Genomic DNA, 27,028 nt, shown 5'->3' with positions numbered 1-27,028 from the left:
ATCTAAGGCAAAAATTCAATAGAATTCATGTTATACAGAAATCATGTCTTATAAACACTTTTCCAGTTCTACATATCAGTTTAAATATCAAACATCCAAACCCTAAATCTCTAAGGAAAAAAAATTAATAGAATTCATATATTATACAATAATCGTGTCTTAGAAACACTTTTTTTAGTTCTACATATTAGTGTGGATATCAAACATCCAAACTTTAAGGTTTGGATATCTTTAATGCAAAAATTCAATAGAATTCATTTCTGATGTGTTTGGTTCGACAAATATTGGTTTTGGAAAATATTTTCTACATTTACAGGTGTTTGGTGCGATTGCAAATGTTGGTCAAACAAAAATTGTTTTCCTATTAAACGTAAAATAAAGACACTTATGGCGAAAATTGGTTCACGCTTTCATTTTTTGTTAAATATTTTCCGCTTTACCCAAAACTCATCAAGCTAACCCCTATCCCCACTGTCAGCTACCCAACCACCACCCCACTAATGTCTCCAGTCTCCATTGGCCAACTACCACCGCTGGCCTCTACCACTACCAATTCCCGATCATGCTTTTTTTATCTAAATTTTTTTATATTTTATTATATATGTGCTTGGGAGATGAGAAAATGTGGGAAAGTAGTTTAAAAATATGTAATCCATAGCATTTTCAATAACACAACCAAAAACCTGAAAATATTTTCTTTTCCAAAAAATATTTTACGTTTGGAAAATATTTCCCAACCAACCAATACAACCTTTAAATAGAAATCAGGTCTTAGAAACATTAAGTCAGTTTTACATATCGGCTTGTATAAATCTAAGGTAAAAAATTCAATAAAATTCATGTTATATAGAAAATTGTGTTTTAGAAATACTATTTCAGATCTATATATTAGTTGGGATACTAGAAATCCAAACCCTAGTTCTTTAAGGAAAATAATTCAATATAATTTATGTTATATAAATTATATTGAATGTTGTCTCAAAAGCATTGAATTATATTTGTTATGTGGGGCCAGAGAATTTGTGACCCCGACCCACTTTACATTAGGGCCCAAGGCCCGCGCTGAGGAGAGACGTTGCCGAGGACATGCAACGAAAGTCCAAATGGCTTAGAGATGTAGCCGATGACGATCTTGTCCTCGGCATCCCAAAACCTAGAAGGAAAGAGCGGCACGCCATCAAAGGCAGCCCCTAAAGCGCTCCCAGAAGAAAGGACGAGTACAATAAGACGCGCACGGTGGTACAGTGTGGGAACGGTTCAAGGAAAAGCTGTCACCTCCGCATTAAATGAGCCAACAAACATCTTGGCCGCATTAATGGGGAAAAGACCCCTGAACAGTGTGGCTTCGGTTACTACAACTAACAGAAAGTGAGGGAAAGCGGTTGATGGGATAAGCACTGGAGTAGTTACCTACATGATCAACAGATGGAAGGTCAGGATCAACTGAGAGGGTTTATATAATGTAAGAATTCATCCACGAAAAGAGGGTGGGGAAAAAATAAAGAGTATTATGTATCGTCTCTAGGACCATTGTAACCTAGTGTAAAAGGAATAATAAGAACATTAAGCATCTCAGACGAGGTCCAAGGACCAGAGCCACTTAGGCCGTGCAGAGGAGAAAGTCTTCTTGGATAAGCTCAGTTCACCTCTGTGCAATCATCACGAACACCATGACTAACGACTGTACGTTCACCAAGGCCTAGCCTTTTAGCCCACTCTCTACAAATTTATTGTTTGGGCCTTTGACGTTCGAACTCAGTATTAATTTAGGATCGTTACAAATTGAGTCTTTACAATTGGCGCCGTCTGTGGGGAGGCTTGTGCGTTGGTGTAGGCGGCGGTTAGTCATGGTAGGATTAAGCCCCTGTCAATAAGGGTCCCTCGAAAGAAATAGTTTTGACAGTGGTGCAAGCTATGCGAAAGCCTCTCCATCATTTCCAACAGCACGCGATTGTTGCCCTAACTTAGCTCCCACTCAGGGCTACACTTCGAAGTGCCAGTGGCACGAGCAGTTCTAGGGGCTTCTAACATCAAGTTTATGCCCCACACATATGCCAAGGGGCTAATCCTCGTGAGACCAAAAAATATAAGTGTTGGACAGAACCAAGATCTTGCATGGTCCTCGAACTCAAACCTATGGGGAAACTAGTCACTAGAAAATATAAGTGTTGGACAGAATCAAGGTTTTGCATGGTCCTCAAACTCAAACCTATGGGAAAACCAGCTACTTCAAGAAAATATAAGTGTTGGACAGAACCAAGGTCTTGCATAGTCCTCGGACTCAAACCTATGGAGAAACCATCTACTTCAAGAAAATATAAGTGTTGGACAGAACCAAGGTCTTGCATGGTCCTCAGACTCAAACCTATGGGGAAACTAGCTACTTCAAGAAAATATAAGTGTTAGACAGAACCAAGGTGTTGCATGGTCCTCAGACTCAAACCTATGGGGAAACTAGTCACTAGAAAATATAAGTGTTGGACAGAACCAAGGTCTTGCATGGTCCTCAGACTCAAACCTATGAGAAAACTAGCTACTTCAAGAAATATAAGTGTTAGACAGAACCAAGGTCTTGCATGGTCCTCAGACTCAAACCTATGGGGAAACTAGTCACTAGAAAATATAAGTGTTGGATAGAACCAAGGTCTTGCATGGTCCTCGGACTTAAACCTATGGGGAAACCAACTACTTCAAGAAAATATAAGTGTTAGACAAAACCAAGGTCTTGCATGTTCCTCGGACTCAAACCTACGGGAAACTAACTACATCAAGAAAGGTTTAAGTCCTAGATAGAATGGAAATCCCGCGCGGTCCTCAAACCCCCAGCTTTAAGGAAATTAACATAACCAAGTATTTAGACCCAGCATAGTCATGCCTCGGTCCTCAGACCGGATGCCCAAAACAAGTTAAGGCTATGAATATCATCTGAAATGTGGCGAAGCACCCTAGTGCCCGGTGACCCCCTCGGACAGTTCATTTTAGGTTATACGTCCTCGAGTGATCACCCCATATGCAATACAGAACATTCAGCTGTTATCTCGGTTAGTCTCATATGGTTAACCTATTTGAAGTCAGCATTGTTGTGCCCGTCAGTTTTGATAAGTTCAAAGAGATAACTCTTTGCTAACAAGGGCATCGGCCCTAAGTACTGTTCAAAAGAAAAGGATACCAGCACATCCATTCACAAAATAATTATTACAGAAAAGAAAGAACACGCAAAATGGGATAAAATCATCTTTTATTAAACAAAGAAGTAGTACAACATACAAGAAAGGGGCTTAGACAAGCCTATACCAGAAACTAACTACCAAAAAAAAGAAGGGGGAGGGATACACATGAACAATGGATCCTTCAATTTTGCTTTAGCAGCGATTGAGCAAGTCTGGATGGCACTAGTGATGGAAGAGAAGAAGAAATAGAGGCACTTGGGTGGCATTAGTGATAGAAGAGAAGAAGAAGTGGAGGCACCCAGGTGTCACCAGTGATGGAAGAGAGGAAGAAGCGGGGATGCCAAATCCCCATACCAACTCTAACAGCAATCGAGCAAGTATCGTATTAGCAACAATCGAGTGAGAACGGATGGTATCGGCGATGGAAAATCTCAGTGCTATTGCACCAAAAATCTAATGCGACCTTCGCCTGCTTTGGATTTTGGCTGAAGGAAGAAGAGGCTCCTTTCTTACCTTATCGAGGGGAAGAAATGTCTTGAGTCTATGTCTCCCTTGCCTTGACTGGGCCATCTTGAATCTCGAAGATACCTAAGACTTCTAAAGAGGGTGTGGTCCCTTCACCCTCATCCTGGCCTTGACCATGTCACCCCCTAAGGCTCAATCACACTAGTAATGGGGACTTTGGGCACAATTGAAGGGTTAGGGATTTGAAAAGCCTAAAAGATCTGCAAATAAAGGGAATGACCTCCCATCGTGCTTCTTCTATGGGGGGCAAGCCTGGCGGCATTTAATCTGTACAAATCTTCAAGAAAAACTACAAATGAGATAAGTCCCGCCCAATTCCCAAAGCAGTCTTCAGCCGTTGGATTTGCATCGCCTCGTAAAGAGACCTTATTAAAGGCGTGCCTCGTGTACCAAAACGGTAGGAACGCGGCATGGGTAAACTAAAAGAATGTCTCACAACCAGGAGCATGTCCCAGGCAAACGAAGAGGCTCCGACCTTAATGAAGGACAAGACTTGGCAAGCCGTGACATGGGCCCGACGTCACCAAAACACTCATCTCCGTCTGAGGAGCCGGATAGCAGGATTTTGAGGGGCTATTATGGGGCTAGAGAATTTGTGACCCCAGCCCACTTTACATTAGGGCCCAAGGCCCGCGCCAAGGAGAGACGTTACCGAGGACATGCAACAAAAGTCCAAATGGTTTAGAGATGTAGCCGAGGACGATCTTGTCCTCGACATCCCAAAACCTAGAAGGAAAGAGCGGCACGCCATCAAAAGCAGCCCCCAAAGAGCTCCCAGAAGAAAGGACGAGTACAGTAGGACGCGCATGGGGGTACAGTGTGGGAGCGGTTGAAGGAAAAGCTATCACCTCCGCATTGAATGCGCCAACAAACGTCCTGGCCGCATTAATGGGGAAAAGACCCCTGACCAGTGTGGTTTCGGTTACTGCAACTAACAAAAAGTGGGAGAAGACGGCTGATGGGACAAGCACTCGAGTAGTTACCTACCTGATCAACAGATAGAAGGTCAAGATCAACTGAGAGGGGCTATATAATGTAAGAATTCATCCACGGAAAGAGGGAGGGAAAAATAAAGAGCATTATATATCGTATCTAGGACCATTATAACCTAGCGTAAAAGGAATAATAAGAATATTAAACTCCTCAGACGAGGTCCAAGGACCGGAGCCACTCAGGTCGTGGCGAGGAGAAAGTCTTCTTGGATAAGCTCAGTTCATCTCTGTGCAATCATCATGAACACCATGACTAATGACTGTACGTTCACCAAGGCCTAGCCTTTTAGCCCACTCTCTACAAATTTATTGTTTGGGCCTTTGACGTTCGAACCCAATATCAATTTGGGATCGTTACAAATTGAGTCCTTACATGTTATATTTGCATTCTTTTTGCTTAGAATTTTTAACGAATTGTGTTATTTTGCGATGATTTGGTTAACAGTATTGTTTTAATAGTGGCGTTCCCCTTCAATCCTTGTTGGTAGGTATGAAGTTTTAATAGAGAATTTCAAGATTTTGTTTTTTCTTTTCAAAATTTTTTTTTATCCTCTTTGAGATCAACATTTCGTTGGTGATTCCAATCTTCTACTTTTAAGGAAAGAAATTATTTTGCAAGACAGTTTCAAAAATATTATGCTATCATTTTTTAATAAACAAGTAGGTCCCACACGTGAATAAGAAAGTACCAAAATAAAACAAAATGAAAAAAAGAAGGTGATTTTGTTTTGGTATCATAAATAAATTTCAAATCCTATGGTAACTTATAAAATTTTTTTTTTTAAAAAATAAAATAAACATCTCAGGTATTATTATTATATATAAATATTTTAGTTAAAAATAAAAAATTGGGCCAAACTTGGGGTCCATTGGTTGAGTGAGCGGTTGCGCTGGCGCAAGTAACGACAATTAGACTTATTGTAGAGCCCAAAGGCAAAAGGCAAAAGGGTCATTTAGTTTAGCATATGGGGAGCGAAGATTAGATGAGGATGGGAATGGCCCACCGAAGCGTTGTTTGTGTGTTTGTATTGGATTTTGTAGTAGTGTGCGTGTACATAGGATATAAACATATATCGGTGGTGGTAAAGTCCTGTCCCATCCCATCGCATCCTATATAGGGTTTTGGATTTCTCTCTCTCTCTCTCTCTCTGTCTATATTCTATTTCTCTATTCTGAAGCAAAGGGCAAGGCACAACTGTTGTTTCATTTCAATCTATCAGGTTTGATTGAATTCTCTCTCACTCTCAAACCCGAAGGGGTTTTGTATCTTTGTTTCTTTCACTTACTCTATCAATATCAATTTTCATCAACTTCTCCTTTCAGCTTTGCTATTCTGATGTCTTCGAATTCGCCCAAGGATCTTCCACCAGCTGGTAAGCTGCAAGCTTTACCATTTCCTGCAGTCTCTGTCTGTATGTATGTTTTTATATATGTAAAGGCGGGATGGGGTTTTAATTGGTATATATGATTATGATCAGTCTCTGTCGTCTATGCACTTGTGTGAATTTCAATTTCATTGGATACCAATACTGCCTACCAAGATTTTAATGGGTGTTCAGTTTATAATTGATTACCATATGATCTTTTTACTCCTAATTAATTCTTAGTTCAACTGTTGCTCATTGTTATGGTGATCTCTTTGTGGGAGATTTTGAGGAATTGATTCTGCCTTGTGGGTTTAAGACATGACTAGTACATTTATTTATTAGTCCAAATTGATGAAGCCGCAAGTAAGACCCCTAGTTGGTTAGACTATCCCAGTTACAAATCTGAATGGCTATATTTTATCAACAAAATATGATTGGACTCAGATCTGTATCCTCATCAGCAGACAGATCTATAAGAGTCATCATACCAAATCCTGTCTGGTGTATGTCTCCACTCTCTCTTGGAAACAACAAGAGGTTCCAATTGAGTTACAAGCCTCTTGCCACTCCGGATGCTATTAGTCATAGATAATAGGAAACAAAAAAAATGAAAATTTTCTTAGGAGAATGGGAAAAGAAGTTCTGCATATCCTCAAGGTTTTCTTGAGAAAATGTACTTGTAGAAGTTTGTGGAATTCCATGCTCCCAAAGAGAGTTAATCCGTTAAACCAATACAAAACCAAATGGTTATGAGATGCCTATCCATGAGCCTAATAGTTAGTCACATCCTGTGTACTTGAACATTCTCCTCTTACTAACGAAATGATTCTAGTGCAGTGAGTTTACTATCATAAACACATTGTACTTTTCTTATCAATAAAACTTTTATTACCTATTAAATTTTTTTTTTTTTATTGGTAGTTACACACGCACCCAATGGGCCTTGAACCCACAACCTCACTCTCCACCTACCACTTACAAGGGGAGGAGGTAGCAGTTGAGCTAGAGCTCATTGGCCTGCTCAGCATATATGTTTTAATGAGTAATTTTGATTTCAGATCCTTTTTACAGCACTAAAATGATGACTTCCTTAAGATTTTTGGTATACTATTCTCACATACATCTTATGCTGCTTAGATGAGAAAGCAGGTTCAGCTGAGAAAAAAAATTCCAAATCTGAAACATCCTCTGGGGAGGCACAGTCGGAACAAAGAAGAGATGCCTCTCCACCAGGAGCTGGGATTCCAGCCAATCCTTTTGATTTCTCAGCCATGACTGGCCTGCTTAATGTATGATTTCTTCTTTCTTTACCTTGATATTCAGCTTCTATTTTTTTGTTTTTTTCTGTTTTACTTCTTGAATCCAATAAGGTATTTCAGCTAACAATTCTTATTTAATTTGATACCCATAATTCTTTATTTTTTTACCAGATAATTTTCATTCTGTGATTATATGGTTTAATTGTTCATGAAAAAAGAACTAACATCTGACATATGAAAAGGGAAGAAAGAAATATAGGTGATTTGGTTACAATTGCTCATTTATCAGATTACCCTTGGTATAATAAAACTCTAGAAAGCTTAATTAAAACTAAACTAGCAACTTTCTAACCTATAGAAAATCAATACTAAGACTCAATAGTAACTAAAGTAGCTTGTGGATGGTGCCAATGAGTTCCTACATTGTAATCTGACTGCAACACTTGAATATCGTTTTCCTTGAACTCTTTGCTGGCTGCATCAGGTTGCACTCAGCATGATGCACTGCCACCCAAAAGTCCAATGAGTCCAAGAAACCACAGTTTGACTAGATTGTTGAAAACATGGATTTGACTAATTAGTAAAAAAAAAAAAAAAAAGGTTTCATCTTTAATGTTGCTTTTGAATTTGACTAATTAGTAAAAAAAGAAAAAAAGTTTAGAATCTGTTCAAGTTAAAGATGTTTGATTTTGTGAAACAGCTCAAGAGCAGTTACAAATATAACATTTAATATTCCGTCCTCAACCCCCCCCCCCCTCTCCCTGTTCTCTCTTTTCTTTGACGTTAGACTTGATCTTGAATTTCAAATTTTAATCAAGGTTTCTTCTGTTATTTCTCACATAGGATCCAAGCATTAAGGAACTGGCTGAACAGATATCAAGAGATCCTTCATTCAACCAGATGGCAGAGCAGCTCCAGAAGACTTTCCAGGGTCCATCAGTTGAAGAGGGTCTCCCTCAGTTTGATTCTCAGCAGTATTACAACACCATGCAACAGGTTATGCAGAATCCTCAATTTATGACCATGGCCGAGCGCCTTGGTAATGCATTAATGCAGGTACTAATGACCATTTTCCTTGCATAAGCTTTCACTGGATATCTTTATTATAAAAGAATGTCATTCAGTGGAGATATCAAGTCTTATCTCTTCTCAGGATCCATCAATGTCTAATGTGCTGGAGAGTTTTACAAATCCATCAAACAAAGACCAGCTTGAGGAACGAATGGCACGCATTAAAGAAGATCCATCTCTGAAGCCTATTTTAGAAGAGATAGAGACTGGTGGTCCAGCTGCCATGATGAGGTTGGAAATATTTAGATATCATTGTATCAAGCTTTGATATTTTCAGCCTTACAGCTACAGTGGGTGCATGCTACAAACCTTCATTCTTTAAAGAGGGTAAATTCCGGTATTGCAGGTACTGGAATGATAAAGAGGTTCTACAAAAGCTGGGTGAAGCAATGGGTCTGGCAGTTTCAGGAGATGCAGCCACTTCTGCTGAACATTCTGGGCCAGATGAAGCTGAAGATCTGAGTAATGAGGATGAGTCAATTGTTCATCACACTGCAAGTGTTGGTGATGTAGAGGTATTGCACTCCACATTTGCTTTTATCCCCTTGGTCAGGTTTTGTTTTGACAAATTAAGATCAATAAATATTGGTAGAATAATAATGAGTCACCAGTCGGGCTTATGGTCCCTAGAACCATTTTACTGGCTTTGAGAATCACCTCCACCTATCTACTACCTTCCCTTTGGCTTAGCCATATCAACCGTTTTGGACAAAAGTCATAAATTCTCACTAAATTAAAATAAGTATTACCAACCGTTTCAGACAAAAGCCATAAATTCTCACTAAATTAAAACAAGTATTACTGTATTAGTGCTGATTCGCTGGCCCAACCATATCTTAGTATTGGCCCACATCTTGGACATGCCACAGACAGTCCATACAGCCCCCACTAGAGCTTTGTAATAGGCCTTGACATCGAATTTTTGCTTTTCATTCTTGTCACTCTGTGGACTTTGATTGGATCCCTCTAGAATAGTTTCTTCCCTTCATTCCTTTCCTCAATTTTTCTTTTCATTCTTCCTTTGAACGGTTCTTCTTTGCCTCTAGTACTGTAATATGATAGAGCTCTAAGAGGAAGAAGTCTAAGTCCTATTGCATTTTTTATTGGAGTAAAAGTCCTATTACATCTATAAGATAGAGGGGTAAAGTCCTTACTCTATTCCTATGGTATAGCAGGATGAGATAGAAGTCAACTTCTTCAATCAACTGTAAGTAGATAGAACTAGAACTCTCATAACTCTGTCCCCATCCCTTGCCTTTCTCTCTGGCTAATTGCATCTGCTCCTTTTCTATTGCCTCCTTTAAGTGTATCAAATGGAAGGTCTTTATGCAGTCCATTAAGGTTAGGCTAAGGATACGTTACATTAACTCACTTGAAGAGTATACCCCATTTTCAATTGATATAACACGCTCAACACTCTAACCCCATACTCATGGACTCCTTTGCTGACATTTGTGAAATGCAGTTTGCACTTTGCACAGCTCAATAGGCAAATATAAACAGTTCAAAAAGCATTAAGCACACTGGCCTTTGAACCCTAGGGGCAAAGTACAAGTACACGCCTAATTGGAGTAAAGTGCACATTTTTCAAATTTAATGTTTAATAACTTCTAGCAGAAAGATCCGTAACATATAATTAAAAAAGTTCCTAAACTCAAAATAGTAATATATTTCACAAATTAGCTCAAATGGATTGTTCAATTGCTCAAAGTTTGAAATTTCAAATTTTACTTAAAATTAGTGTCAATGTCTTAAACATTTTATATACTCCCTCCATCCCACTTTGTTTGTCCTCTATTCCATTTTGGGATGTCCCAAAATATTGTCCTGTTTCTAAAAATAAAAGTCATTAATTTACTAATGTTCCTATTAAATTTACTAATTCAATTTTTTGATAAATTTATTTAAGGGTAGTTTTGGAAACTTGTACATTTTTAAAAGGTAGACAAGATAATAAATAATGTTCCCTTTAAAAGTTTGACTTTTCAAACAGGACAAACAAAGTGGAACGGAGGGAGTAGTAAATTTGAAAACATTTATCAATGTACAATATGATAATAATCTAGTCCTATAAAGTTTGAATAAAACATTTTATATAATTCTCTTATGCCTTACAAAATACATAACTGTTATTTTTTAATAAATATCTTTACTTATATATCTTTACACAGAGCGTGACCTAAAAGAATAACAAATTTGCTATGATCAAAATGAAGTACATGGTTCAATCAAAGTATATTCAAAATGCAAAGACCAAAAATCACAAGAATAGTAAATTATCCTTATTAGTGTCTTTTCATATGTAAATATATATATATATATATATTTGTATAATATAATACAAAACCTTAAGAATCGTATCTGTTTAATAAATTAATGGTCATGTCATTTCCTTCAAGATCAAGCAACTAATATAATGATTATTTATTATTTAGCAAAAAAATAATAATAATAAATTGCAGCTGCACTTTCTTTTGTGCTTCAAAAAGAACAGAAAAAGTGTGCCTGAGGCATACTCCATTAAGCGAGTTTCGCTTCAATCAAGCAATGTGCCTTGACCTTGGGGCTTTGAGTTTTGAGTTTTAAATTCATCTACACACTTTTAACAACATTCTTTTTAATTATTTGGAACGATTTAGTATTCAGCTAAATATTTACTCTTTGCAATGCATTCTGTTATACATTTTTAAAACTTTTCTGGAGTTTCTATCTTGATGATAAAAAGATGAGTACAAGCATTGTATACCTTCTTCCATATATTTGAACTTGGCTCAACTATAATGCAAGGTTCATTCAACTAGTAGAATCGCCATCCATACTTGTATAATATCGTTATCAATTTTTAGGCATTAGATTTTGTACCATGATTTTTACGTGCATTTGTACCACCTCTTCAAATGACTGGAATGAAAAGAAAGTTGGGAAGGGGGGAGGGGGAACTTGAAAATATGTACTTTTCAGTGTATTAAACATTCAATATCAGTTGCTGTCTTTGAGTTGAATTGCTAAATGAGATGCAGTATGTTTGTTTTCTTTAATTTAATTCAATTGAGCAGATATGCTAGAATTGAAGCCCCTTCACTTTGTATGTCAATTAGGGCTTGAAAAATGCACTAGCCTCAGGTGCAAACAAGGATGAAGAAGATTCAGAGGGACGGACAGCATTGCATTTTGCATGTGGATATGGTGAGGTATGACATTCTTCTGCAATGTTCTCACCATTTTTATTAATTCTCCCATTCGTAACAGCTCTTTCCTTTTTCATTTCTTTTTCTTCTTCTTTTTTTCCTTTTAAATTTTAATAATTTCTGGATGATGGACTTTTTAAAGCCTTAGTTAGAATGGTTGGGCTTTTTTGAACTGTAGAAGTGCTTTTTTTTTTTTTAAAGAATTCCACTCAAGAAAGAGTATTTAACTATTTATACTAGGGAAATCTGGTAGATTTTATTACTTCCTATATGAGCCCCAAAGGTACCGCAGACTACGTGTACCTCGCATAGCTAATTGGAACAGACATTTTGTGGTAACTCATTAATGTCCCTTTTGGTTCACCTGGATTCAGTGGAATGAGTGTCTGTTCATGATTCCTTTGTTTAGTGTTTAGTACCTCAATTTAAATTTAATCTTAAACTTATCAAAAAATTAAATAAATAAGTTGAAATCTTGCAGTGAAACAAAAAACAACAAAAATCTTGTACCAACTTGGGTTTGCGATAAAGATTCTGTGGAACCCCAAAATCAAATAAAGGAAGCAATAATCTAATATCTAGGCTTTCTAGCATTACTCTTTTGAAGAGTACCCTTTCTAGCCTTCCTACATACTACCTATCCTTATTTACCATCCCTCTAGTTGTGGCTGATAGATTGGAGCATATTTAGAGGAATTTTTTATAGGGGTCTTCAAAGGAGTGTTTCAAACAATCTTTGGTGGCTTGGGATAAGGTGTGTTCACTTTTAGATGGGTGGTTTGGGGATTAGGAAGTTAGTTCACTTCAATCAAGCCCTATTAGGAAAATGGTTATGGAGGTTTGGCTAAGAAGGAACTCATATCTTGCGGAGGGTTATTGCCACCAAATATGGAGAGGGTCAAGGGGGGTGGAATACTAAAGTTTGTAGACAGGCCCACGGGTGTGGTCTTTGGCGTGGTATTAATGACGGTTGGGAGAGGTTCTCTAAACATTTGGCCCTAGTGGTGGGTGATGGCTCTTGCATTCTTTTTTGGCATGATAGGTGGATTGGGGATACCTCACTTAAAATGCTCTATCCTCAGTTATATGCATGTTCAAATGACAAGGAAGCTTGCATTTTTGATGTATTGTGTCATCAGGAGGGTGGAAATGATAGATTTTGGAACTTGAGATTTTATAGGGATTTATTTTTATGAGAGGGAATTAGAAGCTGCCTTCTCTTTCCTTGATTTCATTCAGTCTCGGATTCCGAGGGGCATTGGGTGTGATAGTCCCCATTGGTGTCTTAATGGGAATGGTAAGTTCGATATTCAGTCCTTTTACAATAAGATCAAGGGTACTTCTATCCCTAGCTTCCCTTGGAAGGGTATTTAGAAAGTCAAGGTTCCTAAAAGGGTGGCTTTCTTCATGTGGACTGCAGCTCATGGTCGGATACTTACCTTGGATAATTTGATGCTCCATGGTCTCCCTTTGGCGAATTGGTGCTGTATGTGCTGCTGTAATGAGGAATCTATGGATCATCTTCTCCTACACTATCCTGTAGCTCACTCTTTGTGGGTGCAAATGCTACAAGTTTTCGGGATCCAATGGGTTATGCCAGGTTCAGTGGAGAGTTTGGTGTTTTGTGGAGTAATTGGCTGGGGAAATTTTCTTCGGACATATGGAATATGGTTCCTAGCTGTTTGATGTGGGTTGTTTGGATGGAAAGAAATCGGTGCTCTTTTGAGGCTAAAGAGAAATCGCTTGTTTAGTTACAAGCTCTATGCCAGAGTACTCTTTTTGACTGGGCAAGGTGCTGGGGTTCTTCAAATTGTTCTTCTATTTTGGAGTTACTTACTTCCCTTAGAATTGTCCCTTAAGTTGTTTTTTATATCTTTGTTGTTTTTTGTTGTTGTTTCTTGTGTTCACCATCATGAACACCTTGTATTTGCTGTTTTCGCTTTTACTTCCTGATTAATACGGTTCTTATTACTTATCAAAAAAAAATATATATATATCTAATATCTAATCCTATATATAATAGCAGAAGCTTTTACCTACAATTAAGGTTGTTCTGCCATGTAGGGAAAAAGGGTCATCTAAAAATCTGCCACATTTACATTTTAAAAGAGAAAACTCAGAAAAGTCAAGAGTGTTTCGCACATCTAAAAACTCAAACCCAAACACCACCGTTTGGTATTAACTGTTTACTTAACACAGTTTCACCAAGCATAAGAGTTAACAATTCGAAAACCCAAACTGAGACAGTCCGTTAAAGATAATAATAAAGGAAAAAGCAATTCCCTAGCTTTGCTTAAAAGGGATATCTGATCGTGGGCCAAAGTCAGTTGAGTTGATAGTTGCAACCCTGACATAAGGCCATTTGTGTATTGGACCATTGGTGCTTGCTTCTGAATCAAAACAAGGCACAATTGTTTCATGGAGTTAAGTTGGCTTATCAGATGGTGCCTATATCAGATGGGTGTCTCTATTTGGTATGCTCATTCCCCAGCCTGACCGAACCTTGGTTTTTACAGTGCTTATGAAGCCTCTTTTGGGAATAATTGCTTGCATGATTGGGTGCTATCAGATACTGCTTTGTGTAGTGAGGGATTATAGGTGTTCATTGTATGAATTCTACACTATTTAGATAGTGCTAATTCAATTGTTCCAGAAGTTTATTGAAGCAATTGAGATACTAAACCTCTCTCTCTCTCTCTCTCTCTATCTCATGATGGTTGAGGAGGAGAACTGGGTTTTTGAATTTTCCCTAAGAAATTGGCCGATTTTAAGCAGATGCACTTAATTTCATTTCAGGTGAAGTGTGCTCAGGTCCTTCTTGAGGCTGGTGCAACAGTGGATGCTTTAGACAAGAACAAAAATACTGCACTTCATTATGCAGCTGGTTATGGAAGGAAGGAATGTGTGGCTCTACTGCTGGAGAATGGTGCCGCTGTGTAAGTCAACTAATTAAACCTTCTGTTACTTTTCTTTTTCTTTTTTTTTACTTTTTTTTTGCTAGATGCCTATGTGTACTTTCTTTTTTTTCTTCAATTTTTTTCCTCCCTTTCTGCAGGACTTTACAAAACATGGATGGTAAGACTCCCATCGATGTTGCCAAGCTAAACAACCAACATGAGGTATTGAAGCTGCTTGAAAAGGATGCTTTCCTGTAACTTCTGTAGAAGTGGTGCATTATGTAAGCCTTGGTTCAGGCTTTTCATTGTGTGTTAAACCAATTTGCTTTGACCAGCATGAGGATGTAGTTACTACAATTTGATGCCTTGTCTATCCTATAATTACTGTGATTGCTACATTGCATGAATTTCATAGTAACATCAACAGGCTTCCTTGGGACAGTATATGCAGGATTTTACAATGTGCCATACATCTTATCTGTTACTATTACTGAGCTTTACCTTGACAAACAAACAAGGAAAATAAATCACTTTTGTGCATAAACTGTTACTCTTGCTTTGATCAGCAGTGCTAACCAAAGGGCAGGGAAAAGAAATCATGTTGCATTTGAAAGGTTGTTATAATCGGTGGTTATTGAACTTGAGTCTATGGCTTTAAGCCAACTACCAATTTTCATGATAGTTATTAACATCCGAAGTCCGTGTAAATAATTCATAATATTTATTGAGGAGAAAGAAAAAAAAAAAAAAAAAAGATTTTTAGTAGGCGAAAACGCTACTTTGGTCCTTACATTTTAGGATCATAATCAATTTGATCCCTACATACATTTTGATAGCAGTCAATTTGGTTTCTATTATTTTCAACTTGCAATCAATTTGATCACTTCCATTAAGTCATTAACGGAAAATACTTACGTGGCAAATAGTTTGTATTGTTGGCATGCTTAATATAAAAAAATTAAATAAGATGTTGACTTGTTTAAATTTTATGGCCACGTTGGTACTAAGATGGCAAAAAAAAATCACATAATCTTTTAAAAATAATTCTCTTATTTACTAATTTTTTTTCCTTTCTTTATTTTTTCTTTATCTTTCTGACGATTTCTTTAAAATTTCATTTTATTTTCTAACATTCTTTACAGTTCTTCTCCAAACCTAGATAAGGCCTCCGTCTCTCTTAATCTCCTTCTTCTCACCTTAACCACCGGTCAATAGCTTTAATATAGGTTACATTATTGGTAAATAAAAGGAAAAAAAATTGGTAAAAAAAAGAAATCGTGAGAAAACTAAAAGAAAAAATAAAGAAAAGGAAAAAAATTGGAAAATAAAAGAAAATTATTTTTTGAAAGATGACGTTGCTTTTTTTGCCATCTCAGTGCTGATATGGCCATAAAATTTAAACAAGTCAGCATCTTATTTAATTTTTTAATATTAAGCATGTCAACAATGCAAATTGTTTGTCACGTAAGCATTTTCCGTTAGTGACTTAACAATAGAGATCAAATTGATTGTAAGTTAAAAATAACAGAGATTAAATTGACTGCAATTAAAATGTAGGGACCAAATTGATTATGATCTTAAAATGTAAGGATCAAAATAGTGTTTTCGTCTTTTTAATATTGAGGAAAGAAATATTATAAATTCATTAGATTGATGAGATCTGATGAGAAGAGGAAAATCATCCTTGCAAGCTGCCTGCATAAGTGCATAGGTTTTGATTTTCGAGAGGGAAGAGTTTTTTTTTTTTTACACGAACTGTGACTGAGGAAATTGAAACACAAATTCTTCCCATTGACATGGTGTTGGAGAGTTGTTGAATAGAAGAAAGTTATGAATTGCCAATCAAATGCGTCTCTGAATTTCTAATTGTTGCGAAGTTTAAGTCGATGAATTCAACATGCTAATTTTGGTTTGGTTAAAAGTCAAGTTGAAACCTTTGAAATAGTTTTTTAGCATAAATTTTTTTAAGGGGGGCCAAATGCTTTTTACTTCACCCTTGCTTTATGTTTTCGATGTTAATACTACTGTGAAGACAATGGAAAGTCAACCCAACTGGATTGATTTGTATGGAAGAGATCATCTACTTTTCCAGTAGTCAATGGTTGGAAAGGAGGGAAGAAAAGAAACAGAATGAAGGGAAGGGGGAGTAGGAGTGGGAGTGGGGAAATTATCCAATAGTCAAACACTTAAAAGTACTAACGTAAAGGTGTAAAAAAGAGACTAATAGATTATCCCCACCCTCACTTCATGTTTATATTTGTTTATGAATTGATCATGTGGGGTTTGGGACTTGGGCTAACATGCTCTAACATGCTGATTGCTGTGAGAGACAGCAACAAAAAGAATATGAACTATGAAGCCAGCCAAATAAAATTTAGAAACAACGAAGCACTATCAATTACGAAATCAGAATATAAATCTAGGAGTAAAGTAACTGTACTGTACTGATTTCTCATCTTAGAAATAAGTTTGTGTTACAAAATACTGAGTGGCACTATACTAAACTGTTGTCCTTCATCTGTGTGAGCGATTTGTGAAATTGTAAATGGAGAAGGAGAGAAAATCATCGTCTGTAAATGTAGTAGTGTCGGATGTAGGAGCATGGGGTATCAACATAATAAGCTCAGTGGGCATTATCATGGCCAACAAGCAGCTTATGTCCCCATCCGGTTTTGCTTTTGCCTTTGGTCAGTTCCTCTTCCTCTTCTTCTTTTCTTTTTTACTTTCATTTGTTCTGATCTATTATCACATAAGATTTAAAAACCTTCTGAAGCTTGTAAATTTTTCATTAGCTTTACCAAAACTTTAACCATTACATTTTTACTGCTCAGTTGCTTTAATGTCATTTTTATGGAAATAAAAGCTGTGACTAACAAGTGATAATTAAACAATCAGAAGCATCCTCATTACCTTCTACATTTTGAAATGACATACAAATGCTACTTGCAAATTGCAAGTTATGCTAGTGGTTTTCAAATTCAGTAGCTAATAAATATGGCTTTGCATCAACTGAAATGCTACAATTCATGAACTCAAAAATAATATCAAAGCCCTAAAATGCCAAGTGCTTTAATGAGTTCACTATAACTGCACTGGTCAAGTGCATGCCGAATTAATATTTAGGAAATTTAACACCATTGTTTTCCTGTAATTCAGTAAAATAATTGATATTGGTTTGTTTCTGATTTTCAGCAACTACTTTAACTGGTTTCCACTTTTCTGTGACCGCATTGGTCGGTTTGGTGTCAAATGCTGCCGGTTACTCTGCATCAAAGCATGTCCCTATGTGGGAGCTTCTTTGGTTCTCAATTGTTGCAAATATGTCAATCTCAGGAATGAACTTCAGCCTCATGCTGAACTCTGTTGGATTTTACCAGGCACATATCATTAACTGACTCTTAACCATTTTTCTTCTGAAAATTAAGAAAGTATACTTGCCTTATTATTAATCTGGTGCAGATTTCAAAGTTGAGCATGATTCCTGTGGTTTGTGTGATGGAATGGATTCTTCATGGAAAACACTATTCAAAGGAAGTTAAGATGGCTGTCACAGTGGTTGTCGTCGGCGTGGGCATCTGTACAGTGACTGACATGAATGTCAATGCAAAAGGCTTTCTCTGTGCCTGTGTGGCAATATTGTCTACATCCTTTCAACAAATTGTGAGCATCACTCAAATTTGGTTTCAGTTTGCTGTGTAATTATAAATTTATTGTGAAATATGCATACATGTCTTGAACAACCTTGCATTTCAATCATTACAACAAGAATGGATTTCCATGCTCCAAGAAAATTTTTAATCTTGATCACCGAAATGCCACCTGATTCCAGCTTTGACAACTTACTCAACAATTAAAGTAAAAGAGGAGAAAACTACTGCATTTTTGAAGCGTTGCATTGCATTTTAAGGGCCCCAAAAGTGACCCACTTATATTAACGCATTGAATTTAGAAACCCCCCCACCTTTTTTTTGTTGTTAAATTTGTTACCCAAGACGTACAGATACAATATGATTGAAAGGGTTCCCTATACCCTGCATGTCAAGACCTGCCTGGCACATACTTAGAGGATATATATATATATATATATATATATATATAAGATACAAGTAGCAGCCCAGCCAAAGCACCTTTTATATCCCAAGAGGCTGGGAAGCAACACCCAATCAATAGATCCAACAAGATACTAATTTTAAATCCGAGGTTTAAAGTGCTCTCACAACCAGAGAGCATATGTTATCAATTAATAACTATGAAGGAGCCTGAAATTTCCCCCCTTGTGCATTGTAGCCACTTAATTTAAACCCAAAATTCTCATTTTGGTGAATAAAAGAGGCATATCTAAGTAGTGCAGACATCAGTCATAATATTAATACTCTACCAGCAAACTGTTTGCCAACTGCACTCTTGTATTTTTCCATATTTATCATCTTTACTTTTTCTGATTCTTCGTCCAACTCTCCAAGTACTCAGTTTTGAAATTAGCAGAATATCATAATTATATTGCATATTTTTTCAAATTGTGACCTATCATCCAATCCTTTGTCCTCCACATCATGGCTTTGACAAAGACAGGCTTTAAACTTGTAAACAGAGTGCCGGTTGCACTTGGACAAGTTGAAATTTACCTCTTCCCTATTTGTTAGTCTATGTGATGCATGTCTTGATGCATGTGTTAGCATGCAGTTGCGTTCTAACTACCAATGGCTATTAACATTTGTAGTCATATATAAGGTGGAGTTCATATCCAAGACTTGTTTAAAAAAAAAAAAAAAACAATGCACTTGTAACTAACATATGTATTGATTGCAAGAGCTTAGGTTTCTGTTTTTTCACATGTTTGAGTTTGTGGGGAGTGGAGACACATATTATATAGAAGTCTGTGCCATTAGTTATTTTACATCAATACCTTAAATAATTGATCTCTGATTTGTATTGTTTAATTATCTTTGAGGAACAGTCGATTGGTTCCTTACAGAAGAAGTACTCCGTGAGCTCTTTTGAATTGCTGAGTAAGACAGCTCCAATACAAGCTCTCTCCCTTCTCATTCTTGGTCCAGTCATTGATTATTACCTTACCGGAAAACTTTTATCAAATTATAAGTTGTCATCAGGCGCATTTGTAAGTGCTTCTTAGGTTTCTTTAGATCCATGTGCAACCTAATTGTTATTCATTGACTTAGTTCATCAAAAAGTTTCTTATGAATCTTTGGAATTTATACAGTTTTTCATACTACTCTCTTGCTCTCTGGCTGTGTTCTGCAATGTGAGTCAATATCTCTGCATTGGACGCTTCTCTGCCGTCTCTTTCCAGGTTTTGGGCCACATGAAAACAGTATGTGTCTTGACATTGGGATGGCTACTCTTTGATTCAGAGTTGACTCTGAAAAACATACTTGGTGTGGTTCTCGCTGTTGTTGGCATGGTAGTGTATAGTTCGGCAGTTGAGGTTGAGAAGAAAGCTAATTCTAAGATTATTCCTGGGAAAGAAAATCTGTCAGAAGAGGATTCACAACTGTTGAAGGAGGACAATGGGGAGAGTGGAGTGAACGATGTAGAGCTTGGCAAGTCTATAGGATAGCTTGGCATTTTCACAAACCCAAAAGTATAGCTTCAATTTTTTTTCTTCGAATGGTAAAAAGTATGACTTCACCTTTTTTTATCTTCTTTGTTGGCCATATATAATAAATCACATGTGAGAGCATATATAATCTGCAGATTTGTATTCATAGAAAATGTTAATAATCTATTACTATTTTTATCAGGTTTTATTGGTCTGCATTATTTTGGTAGATGTCAGGTATTGAAGTTTAGTTGGATTTTGTTTTGAAGTTGTATAACATATGTACATCTATAGCTAGCATGAGCCATCGTAGATAGATTTTATGAAAGTCTTTATATCATCATTTATGCCTCTTATGGTTAATATGCCAACGTAGGTTCCAATGGATTGTTTGATTAATTTTCAGTAATGTTTCATATATATGGTGTATGCATATCTATACCTATGAAGCACGGACGTGGCTGGGAGGGTGCTGCACTGGAGTCCGACACGGCCCAACGCGGGGTGCAACGTCCGACGCAGCTGCCCGCACGTCGGTGCCACATCTAAGCTTTTTTTTTTCTTTTTCTTTTTTTTTTCACAGATTCACACCAACTCGGCTTGATTCATGCCAACTTGGCTTCGATTTGCGCCGATTCGGCCAAAATCGGGCCGTATCAGCCGAATCAAGTCATATCAGCCGGCAACCAAAACGGCCGAAATAGACTGAAATCGGCCTTGAATCATGTCGGAAAAGCCGAAATTGGCTTTGAATGAGACCCAAACATCCTAAATTTGTCCTTCCTCAATTTTATTCTGAATATTTGTTGCTTCTTTTGTGTTTTCTTTTTTGTTTTGTGTTTCTTGCCTTCTTCTTTCTTTGTTTTGTGAATCAAGACATAGTAATGTGTTTTTTAAGAATAATTTAATAGTAAAAATATATAGAAAATATAAATAAAAATATTTTTAATAATTTTTTAATCGCCGCATCCGCACCCAAATCCAGAAACACACTCGTGCTTCATAGATCTATACTCTCACATGTTTATTTTATCAGATTCTTTAGAAGGACAACAAAAATGCAAAGTAGGTAATAAATTATTCTGTAATGATTAAAACAATAAGGAACAAATTGAAGGCAGACCAAAGATAAAAAGGTGATGATCTGAATGCTTGACTTCAGAATCTGGGATGCAAAATAATACTGAGTGTTCACAACTCCACATTCGTTCCATTAAAGAAATAAAATATAATGGATATAGTATACACTAAGGTTATACACAACCCTAATTATTTTGTTAATCCTCAATGAAAAGCTTTGAAAATTCAGGTTGTTTGAACAATTCAACATTCCATGTATTAATTGGAAATATATGACGTATGACTTTCCAAAGAATATCCAGTATTGTGAACATTAAACTTCCACGATGTGGTTAGGTGATACACAATCCTAATTAGTTTGGAAACATGATATCCTGAAATTTGTAACTTCCACTATTTGAAAGTTTGGATACCTCACATTCAAGATATTTTCAACATGGTGTATATCTAACATCCACCTTTGGTAAGGTAATACAAAATTCTAATTAGTTTGAAAATCTAATATCTAGACCTTCTAGGGAATTTCTAAAGAGTGTATATTAGATATCCATTATTTGGAGGTTTGTACACCTCACACCTAAGAAATTTTCAGTATTGTGTATGTCAAACATCCACCATTTGGTAAGGAGATACACATTCATAATTAGTTTGGAAACCTAATATCCAGAAATTCTAGAGAATTTTTAGAATTGTGTATATTAGATATTCACTATTTAGAGGTTTGGACACCTCACATTCAAGAGAATTCTAGCATTGTGTATATAGAACATCCACCATTTTGAAGGTGATACACAATCCTAATTAGTTTGGAAGCCTAAAATACGAACCTCTCAGGCAAAACCTTTTAGAGGATTTCCAAACGTTCGTATATTAGACGCCCATTATTTAGAGGTTCGAATCTCACATTGTGGAGATTTCCAATATTCTGTATTTTAAACATCCACAAGTTGGTTAGCTGATACACATTCCAAAGGGGGGTTTGAAAACCAAATATCCACTATTTACTTGGGTGATATGAAATCATATGTAGATTTGAAGCAGGAGTGTGCATGAGTTGGATTCAGGAGTTTTTCAATCTAACCCACCATGGTTGGGTTAAAAAAAAATCTCAATCCAACTCAACTTATCATAAGGGTCCAACCCAACACAACCCACATGGATTGGGTTGGACATTTAAAAAAAAGAAAAAATGAAGAAGAAGAGATAAGTGTAAGAAAAGCAAATTTATTAGATTCTCAACACAAATAACAACAAATTTACTAATCAAACTTGAGCATAGCACCAAATTGACACAAACTATTTGATTAGTGCATCAATCCAACACAAATAAAAGTAGATTTATCTATACTATTAATAAGAGGATTCCCCTATTTCATCTTCGATTTTTGGCATACCAAAATATCCTTATACAAATTCTAAAATAACATACCCTTTAGTTTAATTTTTTTTCCTATAAAAAAGCCAAAAAAAAAAAAAAACGTTAAAAACAATAATATTGTCTCACGTACAAAAGGGGGAAAAGAAATTGTTATTCTCACCACCCATTTGTATTCAAATTTCTAATTCTTATCTATATTTGTTATCTATTTGAATTCAAATACTTCAATTATCTTTATAAAAAAAATACAAAATTATTGCTTCCAAAAAAAAACTTCCTCATGTAAAAAGTAAAAACTATTCATTCTTATCCTGAAATTTTTATGGGCTTTTTTTTTTTTTTAATTCTTTATAACATTCCAATATTTTTGTTATCCAAATTCTATACAGCTATCACAAATCTCCATCCATCCACACTGATGTATATCATCTTTCTTTAGTTCAAATCTCAATTTTTTTTACTTATCACAATTCTTATCCCAATCAATAAATTCAAATGTCTCTTTGAGTTTCAGCTTCTCACAATTCTCTATCTCATTTTTAAACATTATTCCATGTTACCTTACCTTCTTCTTTAAAAAAAAAAAATACATACAGTTATTTATATATCACTTTTAAGCATTATAACACTAAACCAAAAAATAAATAAATAAAAAAGAGTATTATTGCACGCACAAAGTGTATGTAATGCGTCTAGTATTCTTATAAATATGTTGGTAGTTCATCAAACCAAAAGAGTAAATAATTCTGAGATGTTTGCTATGCTAGCTTGGGTGATTTGGAATCAATGCAACAAGGTGAGGCTTCAACAACCCAGCTACTCTCCATCTCTTGGCACAAACCACTAGGGATCTTCTTCAGGAGTTCAAGTCGGTGCAACCAATTCCTTCGCCACTAGTGGTAGTTCTGTGTGCTCGTTGGAAACCACCATCAGCGGATTTGGTCAAAATAAATATCGATGGAGTAGTTTTCCCTGATGAAAACAAATCTGGCGTTGGGGTAGTTATTCGCAACCATGAAGGACAAGTGCTAGCCTCACAATCCCTAAAGCTTCATCAAGTGTATAGTCCTGGTGTTATAGAAGCTATGGCTGTTCATAGTGGGATCACACTAGCTTCGGAAATTGGATTTCATAAACTGTGGTGGAAGGTGACTCAAAGGTTGTGATGATGGTATTGCAACAAGGGGGGGAGATTTTAACGCCGGATGGTTTGTTGATTGAAGATATTTGCCTTAGGTCTATGCTTTTTACTCAATTACACTACTCTCACATTAAAAGAGAGGGTAATAAGGTTGCTCACAATATAGCTAGATATGCTTTACATGTATCTAACTCTGTTGTTTGGATGGAAGATGTTTCACCACAAGTTGTCTCTATTTTATAGGCTAATTTAGCCAACATTCATTAATAAAAAATCTTGTTCCTAAAAAAAAAAAAAAAAGGAGTAAATAATAAAAATATATAATATATATTTTAAATATTTAACAAATATTGGTGGGTCAGTCTGGGTTTAGTGGATTTGTAAACCTGCTAACTTGCACTTAACCCAACCTACCATAAAATAAAAAGTTAGCAACCCAACTTAACACAATAACCCCTAAAACTAACTCAACCTGATGGGTTGAATTGGAATGGGTTGGTTTGGTAGATTGGTGGGTTAGCTGCACACTCCTAATTTGGAAACTTAACATACTGACCATCCATGAGATTTTTAGTATTGTGTACATTAAATATCCATGAGATTTGGAGACAACCCATAGGATGTTCGAGTACCTAAGATCATGACCTTTCTGGAGATTTCCAGTATTTTCAAGTCAAATATCCACAATTTGATTAGGTATACACAATACTAATTAGTTTGAAAACTTATTTCCAAACCTTTTAGAGGATTTCCAGAATTATGTATATTGGATATCCACTATTGCAAGATTTGGACACTTTACATAATAGACTTCCAAGGAATTTCTAGTTACGTGAAAATCAAACATCCACAATTTGCTTAGATTCTACACGATCCAAGGGATGAACAGAAACCTAACATCCAAATCTTCCATGAGATTTATAGTATTATGTATATCAAACATCCATGATATGGGTAGGTAGTACACTATTCAAAAGTTTGGATACCTGATATCTAAACCTTCCAGGTGATTTACAGAATTGTGCATATCAAATATTCAGGATTTTGGTAGGTCATACACAATGCTAAGGAGGCTTAAATGTCTAATATCCAAACATTCTAAGTGATTTCCAATATTGTGTATATCAAATATCCATGATTTGGGTAGGTTATTTACAATCCTAAAGAGGTTTGGATATTTAATATCCAGACATTCTAGGAGATTATCGGTATTGTATATATCAAATGTTTACGATTTAGGTAGGTGATACACAATTCTTAGAAGATATGGATATTTGACACTAGACATTCTAGAGAATTTGCAAAGTTGTATACATCAACATCCATGATTTGGTTAGGTGTCAAACTCATTAGTTATCCTGCTAAGTAATACATAACTACAAAGACAATTAGACCAAAAATTCATCACACTAGTTTACAACAACTCAAATAATATAGAAGAATGACCATTTGCCAAAAAAAAAAATACATCATCACAATCCTCAAATGGTGATACATTAACTAAAAAAATACAAAATACATCAACATACATTATAAATGCATTCACAACAAAACAACATCACAACTCTCAAAAGGCAATACATCAAATTAATACATATTTCCCACATGGTAATTTCTTCTTTGGAAACCTCACACTACACAATGTACAAGAGGTTAGGAAACCTAATCTCAATACCTTTCAAAGAATATCCGATATTGTTGGTATTAAATATCTACTATTGGGAGGTTTGGATACCCTACACTATACATTGCAAAAGCTTGGAAATTTGATCTCCGACACTCCATAGAATACCAATATTCAGGAAAAAAAAAATGAAAGTTTTTTCATTTTCAAAAGTTCATCTCCATATGGTATAAAGTAGTGGGAAAAATATAAGTATTCTTATTTTCACATGTTCATCTCCATATGATGCGGAGCAGTTGGAAAAATGAAGGTTTTTACATTTTCAAAGGTTCATCTCCATTAAAAAAAATGTTTCTTTAGTTTCAAAAATTGATCATCATATGGTGTACATTACAAGCAAAGCATGCAAACCACCCCAATACTACGGCTCAACTATAAGGGTTTGTTTGGTATGTTGTAAATTTGTAATAGCTCCTGTAATGAAATAATTATTCATATATAATAGCAATTTGGTTATTTTGTTGCATCATTATTATATGTATTAGTTATTACATAGGAATAACTATTCTTTAAATTGAAGAATAGCTTTTCCTCTTTAAAACGGATGTAAATCTAATAGCTATTCCTTAGTGTATATAATAGGTTTTAAAATTAACATATTTCCAAAAATGTAAGGGTATGTTTGGTAACTGTTTTTTCCCCTTGTTTTTTGTTTCCAAAAACAATTTTCTATTTTTGAAACTAAAAAACTTTCTGGCAACCTAAAATGGACAGAAAACAAAAACTATTCTCAAAACTCAATTTGTAAAGGAAACTAAAAACATACAAAAGACTGTTTTCAGTTTCTAATTTTCAAAAGTAAATGAAAACACACATTTAATTTAATAAATCTGTCTCATTTAATGAGTTAGAATTATAGTTCAAATTCTAGTAATAACATATTTCAGTTTTAATTTCTTTATGCCAAAATTTCTTTATTATTTTTTTTAAAACTTCTATTATGAGTTGGCTGTAATCGACTAGATGAACGTTAGTGACTTAATGAATTGCCATACACTTTTAGCTGATAAGGATAAAAGTAATGCTTACTCATGCTAAGACACAAGCTGGCGACTAAAGCGACAGGGCCTAATGCTGACGGTTGTGGTTAAACCCGTCGGCTTCCACTGACAGGTATCGACGAAGGGAGATCTGGTAGGGGCACTGTGGGGAGTCCGCAAGGCGTGCCTAAGGGCTGACACCATCAATATGCTCACGCCATTAAAGCTGAAGGGGATGGAATAAGTTGACGACTTTGATGTAGAATTTCTTGCTACCCACAATTGCCTATGTAAGGAAATGTCTTGCCCTCCATGTTTGGCGCTACTCAAAAGGATTCCTATAAGGAAAGGGTTCCGCCAAATACGCCCAAGAAGACTCCTATAAGGAAAAGACTTCTAATCTAAGGAAGAGAGGTCAACCCTCTGCTACTATAAAAGCTCTAATACCTTCACAAACTAAGGTACGCATAATTTACCCCTCTCTAGCACTCTAGAGTTGTGAGAAGTTCTAACTTGACCTTTGGAGGGTATTTGACCGGCACCACCGATGCTCTCTGCAAAGTCTTCTCTTTTGTGTTGTGCAGGTGCTATTTTGAGTGTGCAAGTATCTATGGCTTACTGGTGACTTTTTCGGCATCATCAGTTGGCGCCATCTGTGGGAAACACTTTGTAGTGGATTTGTAAGTCATAGCAAACGCTTCCCGGACAAAGAGTTGCATGGTACTTACTCGATCAA

The 27,028-nt window shown here is 36.1% G+C and overlaps 2 protein-coding genes across 2 annotated transcripts; both read left to right on the top strand.

Annotated features, from left to right (window-relative positions):
* The first annotated feature begins 5,767 nt into the window (after positions 1 to 5,767).
* LOC115968276 (ankyrin repeat domain-containing protein 2B-like) lies at positions 5,768 to 14,996 on the top strand. The gene is made up of 9 exons (XM_031087617.1): positions 5,768 to 5,907; positions 6,011 to 6,060; positions 7,192 to 7,343; positions 8,157 to 8,369; positions 8,467 to 8,615; positions 8,731 to 8,899; positions 11,483 to 11,575; positions 14,369 to 14,508; positions 14,628 to 14,996. Exons 2-9 carry the CDS (start codon positions 6,024 to 6,026, stop codon positions 14,725 to 14,727), a joined length of 1,053 nt encoding a protein of 350 aa, XP_030943477.1. The 5' UTR covers positions 5,768 to 5,907; positions 6,011 to 6,023; the 3' UTR covers positions 14,728 to 14,996.
* Positions 14,997 to 17,014: 2,018 nt separating this feature from the next.
* Positions 17,015 to 20,109, top strand: LOC115969644 (UDP-rhamnose/UDP-galactose transporter 2-like). Its single transcript, XM_031089345.1, has 5 exons — positions 17,015 to 17,156; positions 17,662 to 17,846; positions 17,929 to 18,129; positions 19,427 to 19,588; positions 19,691 to 20,109. Exons 1-5 carry the CDS (start codon positions 17,015 to 17,017, stop codon positions 20,045 to 20,047), a joined length of 1,047 nt encoding a protein of 348 aa, XP_030945205.1. The 3' UTR covers positions 20,048 to 20,109.
* The last annotated feature ends 6,919 nt before the right edge of the window (positions 20,110 to 27,028 follow it).

Source organism: Quercus lobata, chromosome 11, assembly GCF_001633185.2.
Source record: "Quercus lobata isolate SW786 chromosome 11, ValleyOak3.0 Primary Assembly, whole genome shotgun sequence".
Lineage (NCBI taxonomy): Eukaryota > Viridiplantae > Streptophyta > Magnoliopsida > Fagales > Fagaceae > Quercus > Quercus lobata.
Note: the sequence above shows the minus strand (reverse complement) of the source record. Positions and strands in the feature narration are given on the sequence as shown.